This window comes from Betta splendens, chromosome 8 (assembly GCF_900634795.4).
Source record: "Betta splendens chromosome 8, fBetSpl5.4, whole genome shotgun sequence".
NCBI classification, from domain to species: domain Eukaryota; kingdom Metazoa; phylum Chordata; class Actinopteri; order Anabantiformes; family Osphronemidae; genus Betta; species Betta splendens.
In genome coordinates, this window is record NC_040888.2 from 10,588,418 (window position 1) to 10,613,646 (window position 25,229).

At 42.9% G+C, this 25,229-nt stretch overlaps 1 protein-coding gene across 5 annotated transcripts; it reads left to right on the forward strand.

Moving 5' to 3' along the window:
* The first annotated feature begins 3,864 nt into the window (after positions 1-3,864).
* mpp3a (MAGUK p55 scaffold protein 3a) lies at positions 3,865-18,174 on the forward strand. 5 transcript variants are annotated; one of them, XM_029159273.3, is made up of 20 exons: positions 3,865-4,094; positions 8,181-8,243; positions 8,360-8,478; positions 8,638-8,715; positions 9,069-9,149; positions 9,391-9,528; positions 9,634-9,715; positions 10,684-10,769; positions 10,973-11,047; positions 11,142-11,338; positions 11,952-12,016; positions 12,828-12,848; positions 13,430-13,471; positions 14,513-14,578; positions 15,161-15,316; positions 15,432-15,512; positions 15,597-15,690; positions 15,771-15,879; positions 16,003-16,131; positions 16,408-18,174. In XM_029159273.3, the coding sequence occupies exons 2-20, from the start codon at positions 8,207-8,209 to the stop codon at positions 16,585-16,587; spliced, it is 1,836 nt and encodes a 611-aa protein (XP_029015106.1). In that variant the 5' UTR covers positions 3,865-4,094; positions 8,181-8,206; the 3' UTR covers positions 16,588-18,174. The 5 variants fall into 5 exon arrangements, with proteins under 5 accessions (XP_029015106.1, XP_029015105.1, XP_029015107.1 ...); XM_029159272.3 differs by lacking the exon at positions 3,865-4,094 and adding an exon at positions 4,572-4,728; XM_055510709.1 differs by lacking the exon at positions 3,865-4,094 and adding an exon at positions 6,108-6,196.
* Positions 18,175-25,229: the final 7,055 nt, after the last annotated feature.

Sequence of the window (25,229 nt, forward strand, 5' to 3'; positions counted from 1 at the left end):
TTTGTTTGTCATATAATTATTTGGGTTGAGTTAAGGACCTAAATAATTGGGTAAGTATTCTTTTATTCAAGTCTAAATGAGATTCTATTGAGTCACTGGACACAGTTGTTGTTGTGCTCTAAACTACAGTAAAATGTAAAACATGTATGACACTAAATTACAGACATGTCACTTAAACAGAATTGTTTGCTACAGTTTGTAATCAGTTACTAATTAAAAAAGTACAATGCAGTAAAATATAGTGATGGGGTATATATTATATAATTCAATATTTCTTGGGTGAAATGTGTCTGAAAAAAATGCCATAGAAAGTTAAGAACACTCACCTAGAAAATTTCTGTTTTACAGCAATTAAATTAAATATGTCAAATGTCAGTCAATGACTAGAGAAGGTTTATTATTTAAATTAGCTCAAAGCTTCTGGACCTGAATCACATGTTTTTCTTATTCTTGTGTGGCGTTTGGGAGCCCCGTACGTTTGGTGATGCCTCTGGTCGTGTCTCCACCTCACAGGCTCTTAAAAGATGGGATTTGGTTTGCTGGTTGTGTAAATCTGGCTTTGCCAGGCCTTAATCTTGGCACTAGGTCACTGGAACAGACTGTGTTTGGCATAGAAGGCAAACAAGTCAGACGGCGGTTTATTATTTATATTTGCATGTATAGGGTCGAATTTAACTCTTATCTGTGTGTGAGTAAAACTACAGATAGGGATGAAGCTGTTGCTGGACTTCTAGAGGATATTTATTTATTTGTTTTGAGCTAACACTTTTAAAAATATGCCATTCTCACACTTTCAGTAGTAGTACATTTTTTCATTTGGTACAAAATTGACTAGAAGGTCTAGAAGGAGAAATATGAATCTAAAGATGGGACCTTACTTCAGCCAGGGCTGTACTTCTCCATGCTTTATATTTGTACCCATTACCAACCACAGGTCCTGATTGTCTGCTGCAGCACATCCCATCTGCCCACAGGCTCAGCTGACTGATCGATGGACCACTTAGCAGCGAGCTACACATCCCAGTCACCTGAGCCGCTGCAGCTGTGAGGGATGAGCGTGCAATCCAATAAGGATGTAGCTCCACCGTCAACTTAGGGAACGTCTGTCCTCAGAGGCTCAAGTGCCGATGCAAAAAATGATGCATTAATTATGATTTGTTCTTGAGATTTTTTTTTGTCATCAACTCCAGAGTTTTATTTTTTTTTCGTTTGTTTACAACCCACAGGGGCTACAGTGAAATATTTCAAAAGGTCCTAACAGAAAGCTCCAAAAAATGCAGCTGGAGCCACAGCTTTACTGTTTTACTGCTGTGAATGAGCACAAATCCTCCTCTGTTATTCTATCTGCATTTCCTTCCCTCTATTAAGTCACACAGGGGCTGTAATTCACTTTCGCTAATGCAGCTCTGCAGCAGCCAGTGAAGTACATAAAATTATGAAACATTTCCCAGCAACCCTATTGATCTCGACTAACAGCTGCCAAAAGCCCTCCATGATCCACTACAGTCTTTTATCTGCTAGAATAATAAGCAGGGATTCAGTGGAGGGTGAAGCCATTTAAACTCAGCCCACAATTCATTTTATTTATACTATTTAGACTAACACTAATCTTTCATCTATGCAAGACTGTTTGGTATAAGACTATAAAAGAATTTAGTTTGGACATAGATAGATTAAACCCTTTTCTTTAATTTTACTAAGATTTTGTTGTTCCAATTAAGCAATACCAACCTCTTTTATCAGAGACCAGATGACATCACCTTAACGGAGAAACAAGCCGCATACCCAGCATTCCAGCCTATTATAAAGCACCTTACTTTATTATGGCTAATCTGATTGTCCACAATCTGATTCCTAATCCCTCAATCTCTGAGAAGCCGGTGAGGCAGAGAAGGCCAGCAGACAATTACATTAATGACTCCTACAGGCCCCAGAGAACGGTGAGAAAGTCTTGGAGCCAGAAGGGCATTAGTCTGAGAGGACATTAAAGCTCCTGCTTCCAGACAAACACCAGAGCGGAGATGAAATAGAAAGGAGTAAGTATGATTGTCGTTATTATCACAGTCTCCATTTACAGATGGATACAGATACAAATCTTCTTCTTTGTTCTATTTTTGTATTATTATTATTGTATTATTTTTTGGCTTGAATTAAGAAATAATGACATTTCATTATTTCCAGTGTTAACCTGACTTCTAATCAATAGAGCTGCATAAGGCCTCTTATGACCTCATCAGCATTAAGATGTGCTTATGATCAAATACCTGGACTGTAAGTTTGCTTTATTTATATAAAGTTTCTTCACTGCACCTGCTCTGCATCTCAGGATTTAGGTCATCTGGTCATTTTGGCGCCTCATGTCTGAGACAGCAACAAATGCTGTTTTTATAATACAGCCGTTGCAGACTCTCTGTATAGAAAGCATGCGATTATCTAGTTACAGCAATGGGCACATTTACAGGTTTCTCACACGTAGATGAGGGCAGTAATGTCACGTCAGTCATTCTGCCAGAGGGAGGCACGTGAAGCTAAGTAATGAGGCAGAGGGGGCTGTGTCTGTGGGGGCAAACATCTGCCCTCTGCACCGAAAACTGGCTCATACGATCTCCCGCATGTGCCCGATTATGTGATGTCCTTACAGCCTTACAGTCCCGCTGGTGACTGACCCAGACCCAGTTTATGGCCTATTTATGGGGGGGCAGAACACAGCTTGAACCTCATGCCCTACCCTTCAGAAGGACGCAAGCGCTTTCTCTCACAGAGGAGGTGAACAGATGCCTCTGAATCAATTTGGCCGATGACCCATAAAGACCCCTGATGTAATTAATGGGGATGTTTGCAGTGGAGAGCCAGCTGATCTCTACACCGACAGTCGTAACAGGTCACCAAAGGAAGCAAAGATGTTATAGATTCTGTGATAGAATAAAGTTTTTTTTTTTGTCAAGATACTTTATAAATCCAGTTTAATTGAATTCAAAAGCTTTCATTACCTTCAGCAAGAATTGACTTCAGCATATGTGCTGTTCCAGACAACCAGCACTGCTCAACAGTACGCTGAAGACTACAGTGAATGTCTCTTCATTTCTCAAAGGGCATTTATCAAATTTTATAGCACCCTTTCATTTCTTTCTTCGCATTTTCATTCAGAACAGGTCGAACTCAAAATCCAAATGTCAAAGCTGTTAATCACAAATGTTTACAACTGAAGCACAAAGACAGACTGGAAACACCCATAATTATCATATGAATGCAGGTGTGTGTGTGTGTGTGTGTGTGTGTGTGTGTGTGTGTGTGTGTGTGTGTGTGTGTGTGTGTGTGTGTGTGTGTGTGTGTGTGTCACTGAGATGCTGTGTGTCTGCTGTCTGTGAATAATGCAAGAAGAGTGCATGGGAGGGTTCGAGGAGATAGAATAGGACAACAGGAATGACAGGGCAATGACAGCAACATATCATAAAAAACAAACATAAAAAAACAAAAATAATAAACCTATGCTGTATTTTAAAAAAATTGGAGGCGACAGTACTTGAAGGCAGCAGAAACGGCTTTAAACACAAATATTAACACTACATAATACATCTAGACACGTAGCAGTGTTGTTTCTGATTAACAGCCACCTTGCTCCATTTTTATGTTTCCAGCATCTTATGATTGTGATTAAAATCATCAGCCAAAAAAGCGAGAGCAGTTTGCAACTTTGAATGAGAAAGTTTTGTCCTATTTAATATTCTCCAAACTAACTGGAAATGTGTATTTTTCTTGAATTTTATGTCCAAACACAACTCTGTACAATAGTTCCTGGTGTTACTTGTTGTTGGGGGGGCTTTAATCACGGTGACGCACCTGAAGTACGCGTTACACGTAGGTTGGGCGCTCTCTGTCGTGTAAGCTGGCGGGCTGGAAAGTTTTGAAAAGAGATATTATGCCACGTGGATGTTCGTCTACCATATTTTCATTTTGACTTTTGTTTGGTTGGTTAAAGACAACTGAGCGTAGAAGTGTTTAAATGGTCGGGGAGCTAGCTTAATTTTCCTTTTCTGCTACAGGAGGCTAATGGAGAGAGTGATGGTGTGTTGACCCTTTGCTATTTTCTATGGGTAAGTTGAGATATTTTGCATATTTTTATTTACTTTTATTTAATTTATTTTATTATTCATGTATCATGAATTCATGTATTCGTGCATTTTATAGTATATTTGTTGTATTATTATTTGTATATAATATTATGCAAAATAGTCAAGCAGTCTTGATCAAAGCAGTCAAATCAGTGTTGAATATAATTCAAAATTATACTGAAGAAAAAAACTTGTCTATCTCTGTGTAAAGAATGGAATAGGATTTACAGTACATTCAGGCAAACAGATGCTCAGCTCTGAGAAATAAAGCGAGGCTCCAGCAGTTGAAAGGGAGCAAAAACAAAATCTCAGGCCCATATGGTATTCTTCATCCACTGATGCTGTGCACAGAGCTGGTATCAAAGGGAGGAGGGGTGGATAGAGGAGGGGCTGAGTGAGGCAGAGAGAGGGAAGGAGGGTGTGAGGTGGGGGGAGGACACTCAGCAGCAGCAGGTTTGTGAGAGCAGCAGCCAGAGGAGGAGGAGGAGGAGGCGGAGGAGGAGGAAGAAGGAAGGAAGGAAGAAGGAGGAGGAGGATTCAGAGCGAAACCGTGTGGCTGCAGTCAGGAGGGACACAAACAGAGAGCGAAAGGAGGGATACAGACAGGGAAGACAAGGTAAGAACAAAGATGATGCTCGTTTGTGTCCACATTCGCCTGCTCAGCACCTTCCTGCTGCCAGTGTGTCATGAAGCATCACGAAGACGCGATGCTCTGCTGCCGAGTGCGTTGTTTTCCCTTTCTCCCTCTTGTCTGCCAGCTGACGGCGTGCTGCATGTGCACGAGTGCTGTAGCACTGCAGAGTGATGCAGAGAGATGGGGGAGAGGGAGGGAGGGAGTGGAGTGGAGTGCCGGTATTATGCTCTTTAGACATGCGAAAGTAAGAATAGACAGATTAAGAGAAAGGCGAACAGAAACAGAGATAATAGACATCTGCCTCGGCTCTGCTGTGCGGCAGCGAAGGGATGGGAGCAGGGGGATTCGGGAGGGGGCAGAGGGGCGGTAACATATGAGTGACAGGAGTGTGTCAGCTGTCAACACCAACAGTTTCCCTCCATCTCGGAGATGATTTAAGTTCCTGCCGGACCACACCCTCTTCTAAAACCCGAGTGTCGAGATTGGAGGATGGTTTTGGTTTGGAGGGGGGGCAGCCAAATAAATACAGTAAGTGTTGCCTCCTGTTACTGTCAGAGCGGCGGATCAGCTGTGCGAGTGGCGCTCGTCATCCCCTGACCAAAATGTTGACGATCTGAGTGTGTTGTGAGGGACGCAAGCCGAGTTCAACCCTTGTGTGGAGCGTGAAGGCAGGCTGCTAAGAACAGCTGGACATGTGCTGTGTCAGTGTTTTGATGCCAAGGCGTTTTCACAGTGTAGTAAACATGACATTTTGAAATAAGAGCTGTTATGTGCGAGCGGCAGCGCCTCGTGGCACCGTCGCAATCACTGCTCCAGATGGCTCCCGTTTTGTGTTGCATCCTCTTTAGACCTGCAGAGAGAGAAAGAGACGTTATATTCTAGCAGCTTGAACATCGACACAAAATAAATGCCCACCATCTAAGTCACGTCATCAAACATTTTAATATTTCCCTGGTTTCTAACATTTTGTGTCACCACAGTACTGAGGACACCTGCATAAAAGTAAATGTTCTTTAATGTTCTGTAATATTTATCTAAGTACCAGATTTCAAACTAAACTTTATTAACATAATTCAACACACAATACACAAATTTGCCGCAGCAGGCTTTTAAAGAATCCCTGGAAAATTCCTTGCTGGGAAAAAATGTTGCGGGTCACCTGCTGTCCCTATGGTGTCGGCCTGTGGATTTATTATTATTCGTTGTTTGTTTAAACTAGTTGTTGTATTGAGGGCGACTCTCCCACATCTGTGTTTTTAGCTCTGCTCGGTGTGATCTGTCTACCTTTCAGCTCATATCTGGGTTGAGGTATCAGTGTTTCTTGGGGAGCAGATGAACCTCTTGGCCGTGTGCTGATTGGTGTGAGTGTGAGCTGCTGTCCTGTTGAATCCGCTGATGTCACACCAACTCCAGGCCTTTGACTGAAAGCAGGCGACTAAATGGTTTCTGGGTAAGATTGTGTGAGTGTGACAAAGAAAAACATAAATCAGGAAGAGGGAGAAAAGAAAGGCGGGAGTAGGACGTAGCAGGATAGCTTCAGAGACACCTGCTTGTTGCATGTTTGTGACTTTTGCACCCCGTGTACGAACAGCTTATCTATTTATGAATGAGTGCATTAAAGTGTGGATGAATACACGCAGCCTTATTTTGGTTTATAAATCTCTTATTTAACACAGGATCATGTTTTTAATGCACTGACATCATGGCTGATCCTTTTGCATTTGGCTAAATGTGTCTGGATGAACGTTATATGACGAAAGCTGATATCTGATCAGCTGACGTCTGAGCTATTTCTGCGGCCTCACTAGGGCACCAGCATGTTTGTGTGATCTGCAGCTAAGCTCTTAACTAGATTTTAAGTCAAAACGTCATTTTTGCTGAGACAAACCACACAACATGCGATTTCTGAGTTTATTTCTGGATCAGTGACGTTTGTTGATTTCATATTTTCTAGTGACGCAAGACATCAGGACTCTAGTGCAACAAATCACACACAGATCATGTAAGGATATGTAAGGTAAATGCAGCAGCTTCTGTAAAGGGGGCATTTCACTTTTTGCTACTGGTGGTGAAATAAGTTGCAGTACGTTGCCCATATATTTATAGAAAGATAAATAAAAACAAGAACAATAATAAGCTGCTTATATATTATTATTGTCATATATTATTGTCAATGAAAAGTGATTATTAATTAGAGGACAGAATAGGCCAATTATTATTAATGTGCAAAAACCTTACGCTGACGCACTAGAGAAAGTCCACGTGTGTAGATCCTGCTGCTCCTTTCTGCGTCAGTCATCGTCCCCTCACAGCGTCTCCTCCCTCTGTAATTTCCTCTCTCTACATTATTTATGAGCGCGTGGGTCGGTCTCTGTCTCTGCAGAGGTTAATCACGTTGTTTGGTCGAGGGAAGCCTTTCAGAAATACTTTAGGAAACGTGAGAGTTGTGGTTTAAGTTTGGGCTGATGTGATTAAGGTCCATTGTGAACAGAGGCAACATAAGATCTCAGATGTAGGTGTCAATTTGTGAATTAGATTCAAAGGCACAAATTGTGATGAAGGATTGATGCTAAAAGGCTGCAGTGTTTTGTGACCTGTGGTCTGATTTCTGACGGCTGACATAAAAAGTAACAAACATATTTAAAGCTGTGGACAACAGCTTACTCATGTTTCTCTTTCCCTGCCCTCATTCAGTGACTCTTCATCTTCTGCTCTGCATCAATGTGATGTTTTTAGGTTAGGGATCCTAAGAATACTGTTCTGCACTAGTGACTTGGTTCTCATGAATCCAGTTTGTCCAATTAAAACCAAACCAATCATATGTTGATTATGTTGATTTGATGCATGTATTCTGATGTTGTGTTTGAATGTTGTATTGCAGCACATTTGATGGTGCTGATGACGCATTTCCATCTGCTTTGGGTCAAACCACTACCACTTATCTCATACTATAACTGGTACAAGTCATGTACAATAGTACAACCAGACAGCTCTATCTATATCTAACAGGGGATATATAAATATTTGAAGAAACACATGGAGGAAGGTTAAAGACTAGAGACTCACATTTCTTCTTACTTATTGCATATTAGAAGACACTATAAAAACTGCACCCAATCTCCTGAACCTGTGTAAACCTGTTCAGACAAAGCAACCCATGTCTGAGTGAAAACTGTTCTGGCTTGTATTCCACCTTCCTGCTCTCCTGTCATCAGATCATAGCGTGACATAATGGAGACTCTGCTTAATGTTCTTGACTTGTTTGCAACAGGAGGAAGTGTAGAGGATATCGAGTAGAGTGACGGGGATATTGATCTGTAGGGGCTGCAGTAATCCAGCTGTCTGAGCAGCGTGTCCTGCTGACTTCATCTATACGTCGCTCACTGTATATAAATGTACAGTGACCATGTTTCTGTCCCTTTGCGTCTACGCAGGTTTTCCGACCTCGCCTCACTGACCCATGAAAGAAGCCATGCCGGTCCTCACAGCAGGAGCGGGTAAGATGAGCTGGCACAGATGCTCCACGCGTACTGTTTGTAGTGCTGGAAGCCAGCTGAGCTCCATCTGTTCACATTAATGTACAGCAAGGTGTCCTGCTCCCTCTCCTCTGCAGGGCTACATGAAACGCTGGCCCTGCTGACCTCTCAGCTGCGGCCTGATGCCAATCACAAGGAGGACATGGTGTTCCTCAAAGATGTCTTCAGTGAGAGGAGCCTGGGGTATCTCATGAAGGTGAGTCATTACTATTTCATGTACTACATCTATGTGCTGTAGGATTTGTATAAACTGTATCCGTCATATTAAGCAGCCACTGTGTTAAACAAGCCTTTTCGTGCACACAGAATTTCTATTACTGATTTCATTTGAATACAAATCCTTTTTGTGTCACAGATTCATGAGAAGCTGAGACAGTACGAGAGACAGAGTCCGATCCCCGTTCTCCACAGTGCCTCGTCTGTGGCTGAGGATGTAAGTTTGACACACACTAAAGTTATCATTCTACTTGGGCACAGCCATCAGTCACAGAGAGTTAGCTCCAACCGAGGACCAGTGCAGGTATGAAAATTGAATTTTAATGTCCTGAAAGCGCTGAATCATCGCAACAATTATCTCGTGATACTCCACATCCTGCTTCTTCCTCGCTCCACCAGTTATCAGCAGGGAAAACCGCTGACCGTAGTTGTTTGCCACTTCCCCTGTAGATGTTAGTGTTTTTGTCTGGTTGTGTTTAGCACTAAAGTGCAGCGTGCAGCAGCCTGTGCACGTGCGCAGGTTCCTGCCAGGTTGGAGGCTGTGCTTCATGAGTGCTTTGTGAATGGCAGGTGGCAGAGGAGCTGCAGAGCGGGCCGATGAGCACAGAGGAGAGGGAGCTTGTCCATCTACTGACGTCGCCACATATGAAGGTAAAGAACGACTCGGTCTGCAGGAAGTTAGGAATGTTTTCACCTATCATGGCCTATCAAGGGTGTAAGTGATTTCAGATTTCAAACTATTTACTTACTTTCTTTATGAGCTTAGGGGCAAATTTTATTCAAACAGCTTGTTGGAAATCTGCATCATTACTTTCCAGTTTTGTTAGATTTCGCTCTGCGTCTCCCACCAGTTCGCTGTAAACCCAGCGGCTCTTGTTTTCTGTCTCATCAGGCCATCCTCTCTGTGCATGACACGGTGGCTCAGAAGAACTTTGACCCGGTGCTGCCGCCGCTGCCTGACGACTTTGAGGACGAGCTGGAGGAGGAGTCGGTGAAGATCGTCAGGCTTGTGAAGAACAAGGAGCCGCTGGTGAGTTGAAGGTTGGAGTAGAGAATAAAGAGGAGATTAGAAGAGCAGGGGATTATTGAACGGAGGCCTTTTCTGTTAATAATACTATTCTCCTCTGTATCCTAGGGAGCCACCATCAGACGGGATGAAGCCACCGGGGCAGTGATCGTGGCTCGCATTATGAGGGGAGGTGCAGCTGATCGAAGCGGTAAGGTGTGACTCTGGGATTTGACACTGTTAGACTACCAGTCTAACAGACCAACCTTGAGTCTCACATATTATAAAGTCAAACCAGCCACAGGTGTATGATAGACTTTAAAGGGAAGTAAACCAATCTGGCCACATCTGTTTTTATTTTCTTGTGTCTTGTTCAGCAGTTTAACAAGCAGCACGTCATGGCCAAATATTAAATTGTGATGGACAGTTTTCCTTTTTCAAAAGGTGTATAATAATGTACTCCTTTATGTTTGTTTATATTGGTTATTGGTTTGGGGTAAAGACAGTGTAACCAGCAGTTGAAGACTTAAAGTCAAAGCAAACCAACACAAGACAAGATAGATAGATAGATAGATAGATAGATAGATAGATAGATAGATAGATCATACACTCACACTCATAAATACATTCATGTCCATACACATGCATATATTACACATAATCGCGTAATACTAACATATAATATTGCGACTATCATAATCCAACATTATTAATGGTGATGTTAGTGGCAGCAGTTCTTACAGCTAACATTGGCTGTGTCATGTGTCCCACTACAAGGTTAGTAAAGCTGTAAAATAACATTTTACACCAAAAGGGTGAGACAAGCATTGGTGCGTGAACAGGGGCCACGTCCTTTAATCACAGGTGCCTTCCTCCCTTTTCTCGCTGCGGCTTCACATAATCCATACACTATGTGATCGCACCGCAGTTTTGTGCTACATGCTTCTCTGGCCTGAGAGAAAAGCCTATGATCTAAATTCCTTTAGCCTTTGGTTTCATTGTGGGGCTGCAGCTACGTAAAAGGATAAAAGCCGCCCGTATCAGTGGATCTGGCAACAGCACTGAAGATACGACACGATCGATAAACCCCACAGACCTGGGAAGCTCTCCAACGTCTGCTTGTCATTGATGTTCCATCCTGATGGGTCGGTGCCTTGATTTGGTCTCTGCCCCTCACAGGTCTGGTCCACGTAGGAGATGAGCTCAGGGAGGTCAACGGCGTGTCTGTGGTGCACAAGAGGCCTGATGAGATCAGCCAGCTGCTGGTGAGACAGACACGGCTGTTGTAGTGTAACCATGCTGTAATGAGCATGCAGCTGAATTACTAACGTTCATCTAAATGCAGTAAACATGTGTATTCTTTACTGCATATGCCTCCAAACCACCAGCCGTCATCCATACTTAGTCTTGTCTTTAATTTGCAGCAGTCACAACCCTCACTTCCTCCTCTTGTGTATTTGTGATCTAGTCCCAGTCCCAGGGCTCCATCACTCTAAAGATAATCCCTGCTATTAAAGAAGAGGGGCGACTGAAGGAGAGTAAGGTGAGTGTAGATGACTCTTATAGGGTTACTGCAAATTAATTCTTATTTAGAGGTGTATAATAAAGCCTGTATTTTTTGATTGATTTGTTTTTAGGTGTACGTGAGAGCGTTGTTTGACTACATCCCGTTGGAAGACAAGGCCACACCGTGCCAAGAAGCAGGACTTCCCTTCAAACGGGGAGATATCCTGCAGGTTGTGACCCAGGACGATCCCACATGGTGGCAGGCCAAGCGCGTTGGAGACAGCAACCTGCGAGCCGGACTGATCCCCTCCAAACAGTTCCAGGAGAGGTGAGAGCGCACGCTGCTTAGCTCGTGTTGCTGCATTTGAACCCATGAACCGCTCAGTGCCAGGATGTCACCCAAACACAGCTGACATTTATTTTATCCAGCCATTTGTAATCTTTTAAATCCATATTCATGTGTTCCACTTAGAAGGGTCAACTATGATTAGATGGTGCATTGAAGCAGCGTGGTGGGTGGGGAGGCGGATGAGAATGCGGCCTTGAATGAATGCTTGCTGATACTGTAAGTGTCATAATCCGTCAGTAAGATGATCTCAGCAGGCTGGGAGATCCCTGCAACGCACTGCAGCATCTGTCGGATTAATTAAAAGCGCAGCTGGAGCACAGAGGAAGACGCAGGTCAGAGGGAGAACCGGGCTCTGCAATGAATCAAAGGGTTTTGTAAGTTTGTGAAATAGTCCAGATCTGTTGAGCATCAGGGCTTCATGAGGGTTAGGAGAGACAGCGAGCGAGACCTGTGCTCCATGCATGTCTACTGTCCATCCCTCTGCCTCCCATGTTTAAAGTCTTCTCCTTCACTTCCTCTCACTTGATTTGACTAACCTGGTGATTCCCCCCCTGCTTCTGCTGTCTCTTTGCTCTGCTGCACCTCGGCCCAGGCGACTGGCCTACAGGATGAAAACGGGCACGCTCCCGAATCCCAAATCCCCTAAAAAGCCTGCCTGTAAGTTTCTGCTCCTCCAGATTTAAAGTTTACCATCTGCATCTCTTCCTGTCTGCTGTCTTGTTGCCACTTGATTTATAGGCCTTTAAATCCACTGGCTAAATAAAACATTGTCTCCACGGAGACTTCCTCACCTTCTTGCTGGTAATTGGCATTCTCAGAGGCATCAGTTTGCATTCCCTGTCCTTCCACGGCCACTACTCTACAGCACGTAGACGTGCTTTTAATATGTATGAGAGAGTGATGGAGGGATCACAGATATGAATTAATCTCTTTCATGTTGGGTCCATTTGACCATTCAGCCAGCTGTCAGTTAATCTCGAGTCGCTCCGGACACTGTTACACCGGGCGTCCACCGGGAAACAAAGCCTCAGCTCCGCTTTGTGCTTTTCACTTTCTCGCTATGAACAGGCAGGTGAGGGGGCGAGTGCGAGCGGTGGCCCTTCGTGGTGCGTAAGCTACAGCCGATTCGATTAGGCATGAGCCAGGGGAGACAACAAGAGCTTAGCAATATGGCAGCAAGTCCTGCTACGCCACGCAACAGCAAGCCCGAGGGGCCTCCCTCCGCACTCCTCCTCCAGCTCTCTGATTAATTCCCTCAAATCTCAGCAGGGGCCCTTGGAAAGTTCAAGCCCCCCCCCCCCTCCTCGTTTTTTATGCGATGTCAGCAAAAGCATCTGTTCTGGTGTAAAATCTACAAATCCACATCTTATACATTTCCAACGTTTGATCTCTAGTCTGTCATCTGCCCACCATGACCTGCCTTTTATCTGCTTCACACTTTGTTCTCCCTTGTTGCAAACTGTATCAGATGACCAAGGATGTGATAAAGGTGAGTACACACAGTATACACACAGCACGCATACATCCACACAAGCTGTTAACTCAGGCGTCAAAGCCTCTGTGCGTGCGTGTGCGTGCGTGTGTGCAGGAAGCCTGCATGTGTGTGCTTTCAGCCTAACTCCCGCTCTCCTGTTAGTGTCCAAGATCGACTGAGTGTGGGTGTGTAGTATGAAGTGATGCGCAGACAGAGCAGCATCCCGGGAGACTAGGTCACAGTAGCACTTCCTTTGTATGAGTATGAGTGTATAGTATATGTTTTATTATTTTTTTTAATGGGCAACATTTTATAAAAGATGCATTTTTTTGGCTTTTTTCCTCATTGTTTGTGACAGTTTGTACGTCAGCTCTGTATCTTTTAGGTCAGGCTTATTTGTGAGTGTATGTTTGGATGCGAGTCTCCTCCTTCTCGTCTCGTCTCTCCTCTCCTCTCTTCTCCTCTGTTAGTGCCTGCTGCCTACACTCTGCAGCGCCCATGGCCACCTCGCCCCCCCTCCCCCTACCTCCCAGCTTAACTCTTCCAGGTCTCTTACCCTGTGCTTACCCCCTGTTTCCCTGCTTGCCTCCCTACAGAAGACTGTGACTGTGAGGGCTATTTCAATGGACAGTACATAGGTGAGAGTGTGCTCATCTTTCTCCACCTCCTTCTCCCTCTCTGCTTTTTGCCTGCTGCAGCCTGGCTGTGTGGTTCCCTGGTTGGTCTGGGTCTTGCTTGTAGGGTTGACCCCTCTAAATATGGGATTGAGGACTAAGAGGACCGTTATTACGCATTCATAATTCATTGCAGGCAAAGAAAGGGAGGACTTGCACATGTATGAAAAACAAATTAGTTACGTAAGAAGAATGCACGTGAGCATCAAGCTCCACTATTAGAACACCCTTTAAACAGCCTGAAGACGATGTAGCAATCCATCTATTGGTAGAAGTGGCAGCACAGAAGCAAAGCAATTACTGTAAAACTGTTTAATTTTTTTTCTGACATTTTCTTAAAATGGCATCATATTGCACAGCAAAGGATCATGGGTAAAACCTAAATAAAATACATACAGTATAAAATAGAAACTAATAGTAACTTGTGTATCCATTATTGAAATGAGGGACCCAGACAGACTTTATGCCCCCATTTCAGATGCACATGACCTGGTTCTTTAAATGTGGGTTCGTTCATTAGTTAATTAACATTAATCAGAGCAGAGAGAAGACATTAGTCCACTTTATCCTCAACCCCTCTCCAGTCGCTCACTAAGCCACTCCACCCTGTATGCTCCCCCACGTCCTGCTAGCAGCTGGAATGATGATGTGCTGAGGGAGTGATCTAACCACAGCTGAAAGCGTAACAGCCTCCTCTCGCTTCAACAAGAACACAGCGTCTGTGTTTCCTGTCCACCTGCACATCCTGCAGTCAGCTTTGACCCCCCCCCACGTGCCATCCTTTCATCCACCCCTGCCATCCAGCAGTGTTTGGATCCTCCTGCCCTGCTGCTGCGGCCAGTGCACTGCTTCCCTTCTTTTTACCTCTGCCCTTCACCACTCACCCCCCGACAAGGGCCCTGCTGCGTTGGATGCATTGCACACTCAACCAGGCACGTTTGCTGCTCGTTCACCCTGTGTGGAGGTGTGAGGCTGGGTTGTGTGATGCTCTAACGCCAGTTATAGTCTCTCCTAAGTGTAAAGCAGTGGCGCCCTCCTGTGGCCAGGTGTTTTCCTGGGAATTTTATTCAGGTACAGTGGCCGGCTCATTCCCGCAGGTACACACCACTGATGGGGGGAGGGGGGGATACAGACAGTGCTGGTCCTGGGAGATCCTCATTTGCAGTGACTCCTTGCTAGTGTTGTGTCCCAGGGCCAGGCTGTGTTGTCTGTCCTGTCTCACACTGCAGCCTTTTTCAAAGCAGCATGTCTTGGAACTAATATTAGGAAAATGACGTCGCTAGAAAAGTTGCCAATAGAATGTTGTTTGCTTAAACTACCTCCCAGGCTTCGTGTGTACTATCATGCATGTGACAATTTTAACTTCTAATTGGCTCAAAGTTCAGCTAATAGCTCTGTCAGTATTTACATGTCGGATATGTGTGAGTGATTCTCATCCATGTGCACTGTGAAAAGTATTTTAATGCATGATTAACGATGGGTTTGTCTCCAGTTCATTAAAAACCTGTCTGCTCATTGCACTTGTACTGAAGTACAGTAGTGCACCGATGTGCTGTGTAGTGTGTATATTTATCCTTATATGGCTCATGACATCTGACCTAAAACCTTTGTTTTTCTGCTCCTCCCTCCCTTTCATCTCTGACCCTGCTGTAGCTGGTTTGAGGAGGAGTTTTCGTCTGAGTCGTAAGGACAGACAAGGATCGTCAGGGGAAGGCTCTGACCCTGGAGACCCTGACTTTCAGACCTATGAGGAGGTGACACGTTATCAGCAGCGGCCCAGCGAGAGGCCTCGCCTGGTGATCCTGATCGGTAAGACAGAGCAGCCTGTGACAATGGTGACACCTAGTGGACTAAAGTACGCCCAGTATATTGCTGTCTCACCACCTCGGGGTTATTCTCTCTCACACTTAATTTGCGTCCAAAGGTTCTCTCGGAGCACGGATCAATGAACTGAAACAGCGGGTGATTGCTGAAAACCCACATCGTTACGCTGTAGCTGTACCGCGTGAGTGAGCCAACCCAACATTTTCACTTACAGTAACAGCAGACAATGTGTAATCACATTCTTCTGAGTCTTCTGTGTTCACAGACACCACCAGGCCCAAGAAGCCCCATGAGAAAGATGGTGTGGAGTACCACTTTGTCACCAAGCAGCAATTTGATGCAGACGTTTCAAACAACAAGTAGGTTGGTGGTGATGCGATGCTGCATTTGTGTAAACATACAGGGTTTCCTGATGATATGTTGTGTTCTTGCCCCTCAGGTTCATAGAGCATGGAGAATATAAGGAAAACCAGTACGGCACCAGTATAGAGGCCATTCGAACTGTACAGGCCAAGAACAAGATGTGTATAGTGGACGTTCAGCCTGAGGTAGGAGTTGCATCCCGTCCGTCAATCAAACCCTCATAATGTGTCTAAAATGGCCCAGTAGACAGCAGGCCACTGCATACCAGCTCTCTGATCTGTGTTTGCTGCTTTCCTCCATCTCTCTAGGCCCTGAAGAGGCTGCGGACGGCAGAGTTCAAGCCCTACGTCATATTTGTCAAGCCTCGTGTCCCTGAGAGCAGACGTCGCCGCAGTGCTGCCACCTCGCCAGGAGGGGGAGAGCATGGCCGCGTCACGGTGAGTCTGGGTGTCTGTGTCCCACTTACACGGCTCCGACATCTGAAGTGGTTCTTCAAAGACTTTCCCTCTTCCAAGTGTGATTCTTCCAAGTGGGAGGATTCTCTTACAGACCACATATTTGCATCTGTATTATCTCTATTTCTGCGTGAAGCAGTGTTTGAGGTGTTGAAATGCCTGATTTCTCTTGTTACAATAGGGCACAGCTAAAATCACAATATAATGAATGTTGTTAGAGCAGATTCCTGCAGCTTATTTTGATATTCTTAACACCAGGACGAGGAGCTGCAGGAAATGCGTCAGTCTGCCATCCAGATCGATCAGCAGTACGGACACCTGGTGGACCGTGTCCTGATCAAGGAGGACTCAGCCAGTGCCTGTGCAGAACTGAGAGGTATCTTAGAAAGGCTCGAGCGCGAGTCATTCTGGGTGCCTCTCAGCTGGATGCGGACCTAAACCCTCCCCCCTGCAGCTTCCAGTGAAACATCACAGCCCATGCACCCAGAACTCTGTGCAGCGTAAGTGAGGCAGGGCTGGTCAGGCAGCCATAAGCTGAGGCATCAAAGGGAGAGGGGGTTGATGCAAGAGGAATACCTCATCGTCCAGAGGGTTGCAGCAGACGGACAGCTCACTAGGCCAAATGTCAGTTTATCACCCAATAGTCAGTTTTACCGTCACTTTCCTCTAACGGCTGTTTGTTCCTTCTGTAATATTAATTCGGGTTTTATTTATTTATCGTCTTCTAAGACTAGACAAAGAGGGGGCGTTTGTGTGGAAGCCTTTTATTCCAGCTGCTGTCCCTCTCAGGAGTCAGTCAGCGTTATCGTGACTCCTGTTGGAGTAGCTCGTAGCACATTTTTTACTTTCACTGTTGAATTCACCTCAATGCAATCATACAATGCTTCCTGACACTCTTACTGCTCATGCATCCTGTATAATATAAGAAGCAATCATACATACAACAGGAATAACTAAGTAATGAACGTAAGGGAATGCTGTTGTTTACCTTCAACCTTAAAAAAAGAGTTTACACACCTGAACGGAGGCAATTTTTCGGGGCAATTGCATGAGAATTAATTATTTAAATTTACATGTAAATATTGTAAATGTTACTCCTTCGTGTGCCAACGAAAGATCTCGTAGCACTTCAATGCAACCAGTTTATCGTCCGTCCCACGTGAACCCTGCTTGTGTATAATATTAAGATATGCGTGGATGTCCACATGCAAAAGAATGGGATTAATATGTGGAGTGTTTTAAAGGTTGACACATTTCTTGTGTAAAAGACTAAACCCTGGTCACAGTGACTTGGTCAAAGCAAGTCTGTATATGGCACTTTGGGTTTTTAGCAGACTGCAAATATGTTTCTTACTATTTTTTTAAATTTTATATAAGGAGTGATAAATTACTTAGGCACAAAAGTATTTGGCCAATTAATATATAATGAAAATAACAAATTATAGCACCATAATAATAAATGAAGGCCTGACACAGGTTTACCTTAATTCTCAGATCTAAACCAACTGACTTTCACCAAATCTAGTGACAGGGTTTTGGCTGTAAATTTACTTTCTTAATGGTTGTGAAGATAATGAAGTGTTTTTAAAGGGGGAAAATCCTGTCATTCTATGTAAACATGCACCAATTAATTAATATAAGACTTCAGGTGCCTGTGATGTTTAAATCAGGGGTTTGGCTCAGCTGATTCCCCATTACTTTTATTGGAATTGCTCGCAGGCAAAAGAAGAAATTATTCCAGCTAACAATATTTTGTCAGAATGCACAATAGGCTTTGTCATAAGGACTCATCCTCTGCAGGCGCTGACAGCTGATTACACAGAGCGTGATTAACATATGCAGACAGTACATTTGATTGCTCTGTTGAGCGGTAAAGTGTGACCTCCCACATCCCGTGTGCCCTTTTTGTTTTTTTAAAGTGTTTTTTATGTCATGTCTGAACAAAGAGACCCAGGACGTTGAGTTTGTAATGTGACATGTACAAAGTGCCATAATAAAGCTAGCTCAAGCAACGGGCCAGTTCCAGTACGTCTCTCCGATAATTCTTAGTAAACCTTTACCCTTCAAAACTTGAGTTGCATTAACATTTTACTCTGAAAATCCATAAGACGTGTGTTTACCTCTTGTTGGCCCCTACAGTTTGTTTAAGAGGCTCCAACAGCCAGGAGCCGCTGGCTTCGGTCCACAAGAGCACTCCACACATCATGTCTCTGTTCTGTCAGCTATTTCCCAGTGGACCGCGCTGGGGTGAGATTATTGTCACAGTAATAGATGAGTCAAAAACAAATACAAGGTTTGGGAGGAATTTAAATCAATAGCTGAGGAGCCCACTTCAAATCTAATACAACTCAAAGGTAAAGTTAGCAAACGCAAAATACAGGATTTAGGTGATGTAATACCAGCTAAGCCTTTGGGGGAAAAAAGAACGTATAAATAATAAAACAATAACTACATCATTGCTTGAGGTTTAGTTTTTTATGGGTCTAAGAGTTGCTGGATAGAATTCCAAAGAAACAACATCAGACTTGGCTTGATGTTAGGTTTAACAGCCAGCCCTGCTAAAGATGGCACCTGTGACACATTTGATTCACAGTCAGTCACAAGTTGCAATGTGTAAAGGAAAAAAAAACAGCTGAATGTCCTGTAAAATGAATTTGGGTAAACCACTCATCACACTACTGTGACTAAGGAAGCTCTCACAGTTCACTGGTGTTTACTGTTTTGAAGAAAATCTGAGCTGACATTATTTTTTGCAAGCTTCTTCGCTAATATTAGCTCTGAGTCGTTGCCATATGCATCTCATATAATTCCTTTAACAGTGATTTTAAAGCTGCCACCTGCAGTCTAAGCTGGGGAGGTCGATTTTTATAAGAAATATGTGTTTCACCACAGAAGGACGAACAACAAATGTTTTTCCAGATGGTTCAACTGAGAAGCAAAGGTCAGTGTGAGACTAATATTACTATGAATGACTTAACGGATGAGTTGTGTTTTCCATGATCGTGAAAGGAAAGCAGAGCTGGAGTTAAGGAGGACACAGACCATCAGTGAAAGCAGCTCAGGTGATATTTTAATCTAATGCTCGTGAATGAAAACTCTTATTTATGAAGAAACAACATATATATTGTATACATTTTCAACAAGCATTATTATTATTTTAAGAGGCTGTCAACTTTGTGCCAGACGGCGCAGAAATGACACATTCATGACTTGTTTAGAGAATAACCTTAAATCCCAGACTGCCATTAAGAAAAAAGCATCACTGACTCTAACTCAAACATGAACTCTGGGTCTTGTGCATAAAGTTGGTCCTCAACAAAAACTCTTCCCTGGACTCGAAGGGTGCACGGTACATTCTGCTTGTGACCTTCTGGCAGTAAACACCTACTTGGACTTTGTATTAATTCCCAATTATTTTCCCAATTCAACTCCCAGCAATAGAAAATAGATAGGAAGCCAATTATTATGCGGCTGTGTTGCAGGTTTGTGGTTTGTGAAGCCTCTTTTCATTACCTCCCTCTCTCATTTGCAGCATCCCAGGGCTCCTGAGACGGATGCTGGCAGAACCAATTAAACCGGGTAAGAGTCGGACTAATTAATGAGAAAATGGAAACATATCAGTGTACAGTAAATGGGGGCTAAGGATGCAAACTGATCCACCACATACTGCAGTCGTTCATAGAAAAACACCCACCTTTATATATAAAATATGTACCAAACATGCACTTTCATCTATTTTAGGTTGTGACAGGAACAGAATATGAATATTTAGGCAAAAAATATGAGTCACATAAAGAAATATTAAATGTAAACAAACAACATATTGGCCCAGATCTGAGTCACATGACAGGAAGTAGACCTTCACTGGACTGTGACTATGAACCTGTCCACACACTGTGAACGTTTAAACATCTGGCAGCAGCTCGTGTGTGTCTCTAACTTGACTCTGCAGCTGAATAATTAAGTCACGAGCACCTGTCAATGTTAAAAAAAAAATAGGCAGATGGGTAATAGCTCAGTTTATGACTAATGAACACTGTTTATACTCCACAAATCACCCCAACGCAGCTCGCGAAGCGCTCGGAAACGCCATCAATCTGAATTACACACAATTCCAACTTGACACAGTTTATAGACTTCAGTAAAACCACCTCAACTCTCGTTCCAGCTGCTCAGAGTTCAGCCTCTACCCTTAAGATCTCGGAACTTTGCTCCGGTTATTTGCATTTCGACCCCATAACTCAGCCACGAAAAGGAAAATGACTGTAAACTTTGCACGCTTTGCACTGAAGGTCATGTTATCCATCTCCAGCAAACCCTGTCAGTTCCCCAAACGTCAGTGCGTTATCAGCAGGGGTCCTAAACCTGAATTACGCCCAGTCTGGCTCATACAGAGGCTTCTCTCTGCCAAACACCGTATACCAGTAATTGAAATAGGATTCAATTATAGCTCAATATATCACTATCATTAAAGCTGCCTCCACGGCCCAAATGAGTTGAAAGGTTTGCTTCGTGTTCATCCTCCGTTACCCACTCTGTGTGACTCAGAAACTTTTTCAGTAACAATCACATTAATTGCCATCTTCAGCCTCAATTGTATTTGCACTATCTGCCCTCAGTTAATTAGGTTCGCAATGGTAGAAATTCTTATTATGGCTAAACAGAGATTCCTAACGCTGTCTGAAACTATAAGAAATATCATTAATCACCGCGTTAAACAGCAAAGGCCAATTACAATGACCTCCGCTGTGTTTCAGCCATTTCTGTCGTCGCATGTCTTTTCTCAAGGACACACAACTTCTGTGAGCTGCCGTCTGTGGGATAAAGTCTCTGTAGAGTTTAGGTTAATGAAGGTCAAAGTAATCGTATGGCTGGAAGACAGTATGTAAAAGACAGTCTGTGTTGTTATAGTGGTGTACAGTATGTACAGTGTGTTTATTTAAACACATTATTTTAAATGTCAATTATATACTGTGACAATGCAATGACACACATTTGGCGACATACTTTGGTTATACAATACTATAACTCGTACACATTGACATTTTACTTACCACATAAGTTGATCTTTTTTTAACCACACACTATCACACATATTGACATATGACATATTCTATAACTTCACAAAAATTGACATTCTAATATATGTTATGGTCATGTTCTTTGATTTCTCCAGTGCATTTAACACCATCCAGCCTGCGCTGCTGGGAGAGAAACTGAAGGACATGCAGGTGGAGCCCCCCCTGATCTCATGGATCATGGACTTCCTCACCAACCGCCCCCAGTACGTCTGCCTGCAGAACTGTGTGTCTGACACCGTGGTCTGCAGCACTGGTGCTCCACAGGGGACAGTCCTCTTATATTATATATATATAATATGTTGTCATCATACTATGATCACGTTTTCATTTTCACGTTTTAATCATATACTATACTTAGTATAGTAAATTTATATATAGTAGTAACAGTCAGGCAGCGATTCTAGGCTGCTCCATCTGTATGTAGGTAGATGGTCATTCATTCATTCATTCATTCATTCATTCATTCATTCATTCATTCATTCATTCATTCATTCGTTCATTCATTCGTTCATTCATTCATTCACGATCTGAGCCTGTTACCTCATGAAAGGCTTATATCAACCAAGTAAATCACCAGACTTAACCCCCCTGAACTGCATTTCAGCTGGTAAACAGGCAACTGAGCGGTGAGACCCTTAAAACAAAGTAATGGAAGAGGCTGCAGTGAAAGAGTATAAAAATAACTTCATTATCACAAATAAGCAACATGCCAATGGATTTATATTTATATTTCTAATATGTCAAAACCATCTGTTCTTAAACATTTCCCCATGATGCTACAGTAAATGTCTGTTAAATGAAAAAGCTGAAAAACTGAACTGACCTTGTTTATTCTCCAGTGTATTTAATCTAACGTATTCATTATAGTCGTTCGAGGACTGAGCCACTGTGGCACCACTAGAGGGCGCAAAGAGAGCACAACACAATCCAGGGCATTGTCGAAGACCCTGATGATAATGTTAACATCTAAATTCCAACTTCTTCAGCCCTAAGCGCTCTCGTACTCCCTGTTTACTCAGCTGCACTATGAGATATGAGATGAAATAAAATGTTGGTACAGTCATATTTCTCAGGAGCATTACAGATAAAAGCCACGTGTTATTGAATCACAACTCAACATCTGGTCATGATAACACACAACAGCGTTCTGTTGCTCCGCTATCAGGCCGTATAATCTAATCTGCGGTGCCTCTTAGGTGCTGTACAGTGTGGAGGCCACACACTAATCTCCCCAGATGACTTTTTTTATAATGTCGCTTGTTTCAACTAGATTTCACGGTGATGGATTAGACGGAGAACAAACGACTTCAATTTCAGAGGCACTTCTGCAAAGGTTCCCTCAAGCCCTTAGGTTCATTGCTTTGGCCTGGATCGCTCCCCGCAGGTGGTGTCATCTGTCCCTGTTGGACACAGTGGAGCACCAACACAACACCACACATGCACATACTGTGAACACAACCTGCGCCACTATTATGTTGAGTCAAATAGTTTTAAACTGAGACTCTAGTTATTGATTGTTGTCACCAGTTCTACATCCTCTTGTGTCATCAATGGGTCAGAATGAAATATAGTTGTGTTACTCACTACTCATATTTTTAATATAATCACTTAGCCCAAAACATAATCCACAAATTAAGCACAATCAGCCACTTACAAAAACTCGAATTGATTTTAAAATGATTAAATAATTATTGTAATTACCTGCTCCTTGCTGTATCGTACCAGTACTTTGATCATGTGTTATGCAGAATATCAAGGACTCTAACTATTAATAATGATTGGCTAGCCTACTAGCGTTCTGTTCCACTCGCCGTCGCCCCTTCAGCCGCTTCGTGCTTCCAGACAGTTCTTACTGTTATTGACGCCTTACAACAGGCGCAGCAGGAAGCCAGCGTGGCCCCTTCCACCTCTGATCCTGCTGACCACTTACACCATCCACCAGCATCCACCCACAGGCTACCACACTGTAATAACACAGAAACAGCAGAATGCATGAAATAGCAAGCACACAAACGGCATCACCGATGCAGTATATTTAAAATCAATGAATATAAAAGCTCGACTGTGTGTGTTCTGGGCAGAAAACTTCATATTCCCACACTAGCTGTGAAATGAAGTGCCACAAAATAACGTTTTTATTACTTGAAGACATTGACAAATTTCTATTGTTAGCATCTAAATTAATTTGATGTTTGGAATTTAAAAGTAATAGATCTCACCAAAACATCCTCTTTAATCTTCATTATTACTACAAGTTCAAGTGAGTTTTCACTAATTTCAAAAATCAAAAATTCAACAACAAGCATTATTAATCTTGAAAAATATAAAACTGTGCATTGTTTTATCAGCTAATTACTGTGATAACAGATGTGGACATTTTGTGTTTCTACAGAACATAATTAAAACTTAAACTTTGAAACTACTACAAAACATGTTTCTCTGATATATTTACCAAACCGCCGTTGAGGACGACATCATTTGCTAAGGAGACGCTCAGGTGGATGCAGATGTGGTTTCCTCTACTGAATGGATTATTAGCCCAGTTAACTGCTCCGAATGCCAGTGATTTCCCCAGGGCTTGAAAGGAGTGCATGGAAAGAGCACCCTGATGAGTCTGTGCTGCATGATTGAATTAGTGATCTCTCTTAAGTAATAAACCCAGTCTACAGGTAATTAAATATGAATTAGGCGTAGTTAACAGTCGTATATGTACTGAGTCTTTTCCAATGCTCTACTAGTCATAAAATACTTTCATAGATGTTTTTACTATGTGTTACAGGAAAAACTTGTTTTTAATTAAATTCAGTAAATAGACTGAACCATGCATATAAACACAATATCCTGTTCTGAGTTCAAAATTTAATTACGTTTCCTATATTGCTTTTGTAAAATCAAGTTTGCCAGGACGTTAATAATGGATTTCAAGGTCAAACGCATGAAGTCGTCTCTTTGAGTTTCCAGAACTCCAGAACCCAAGCTGTGACACTGATGAGGAAGCGGTGGCCGGTCCATTGTGTCTGTGCTGTCAATGACTGACGTGGCTGTTGAAAATAAGAAAATGAGGCCCGGCTTCAGTCTTGTTATGTTCTCTCTGTGTTCAGCTCTGCAGCGGCCGCTCCGCCGTCAGCGCACGACTGTTTCTTTGTTCAAATTCCAATTATCTTTTATTTCCTCTTTAATCTGCTCGCTACACATTCACTGCTCTCCTCTGTCTGACATGAATGGAGAGTACAAGTGCGTGATGCCTGATTAACTGTGAACGCAGAAAAGATTAAATCAAACCTACTTCTAACTTGATGTTCTGTTCCTTCACTGACGAGCACGGCGTCAGAAACAATAACAAATATGGAACTCTAAAAAACAGAGGCTCAAGTGTCGAGGCCCGAAAGTTAGTTACTTGTCAAGTTTACTTTAAAATCTTCTGGCCTGACCATTATTCAAATATTCCATGCTGGCCTTGAATAGACTTCAGCATAACTCAGTGATGGGAGATCATTTGTACCGTTGCAAGTTTAAATCAAGCTGAACATCTAAATCTGTAAGAAATACACAGAAATCTAAAGGTAATATCACACATAATATTAATCAATTAAATAATAATAACAGGTTCAAACTACAATTAAGCTACAGGCCAATTAGGTAAACTGAATATGTATCGAATATTCCAGGATGTTGTGTGTTTTTTGACCATAACATCAAATTATGATGCCATTTTGTGTTTTATCGATGTAATTGTATTGCTGTAATTTGTGTGTTTTAACACTCTGGCTGCAGAGACTGTGGTCTGAACATAACCGTGATGTCAAAGGGTTCATCAAGAGCCCGGGTCTCTGCTCTTAGTCCCGATTACTGTGCTTTCCATCAACCTGCATCGCCTCCTTCAAACTCTGCTTCCATTCCAAGTCTCTTTCAAAGAGCACATTTCACCTGTTTCTTCTTGAAGTTCATTCACCACTCAACAGAACCTCTTGGATCAGAGACGTTTAAAGCGACACTGAC

What these genes read in the sequence shown, in the direction of transcription:
- mpp3a (XM_029159273.3), top strand. Translation starts at nt 8,207, where the DNA reads ATGAAAGAAGCCATGCCGGTCCTCACAGCAGGAGCGG. An exon ending in AGGTGCAGCTGATCGAAGCG is followed by an intron (nt 9,716 to 10,683) that starts GTAAGGTGTGAC and finishes TGCCCCTCACAG; the next exon opens with GTCTGGTCCACGTAGGAGAT. An exon ending in ATGAGATCAGCCAGCTGCTG is followed by an intron (nt 10,770 to 10,972) that starts GTGAGACAGACA and finishes TTTGTGATCTAG; the next exon opens with TCCCAGTCCCAGGGCTCCAT.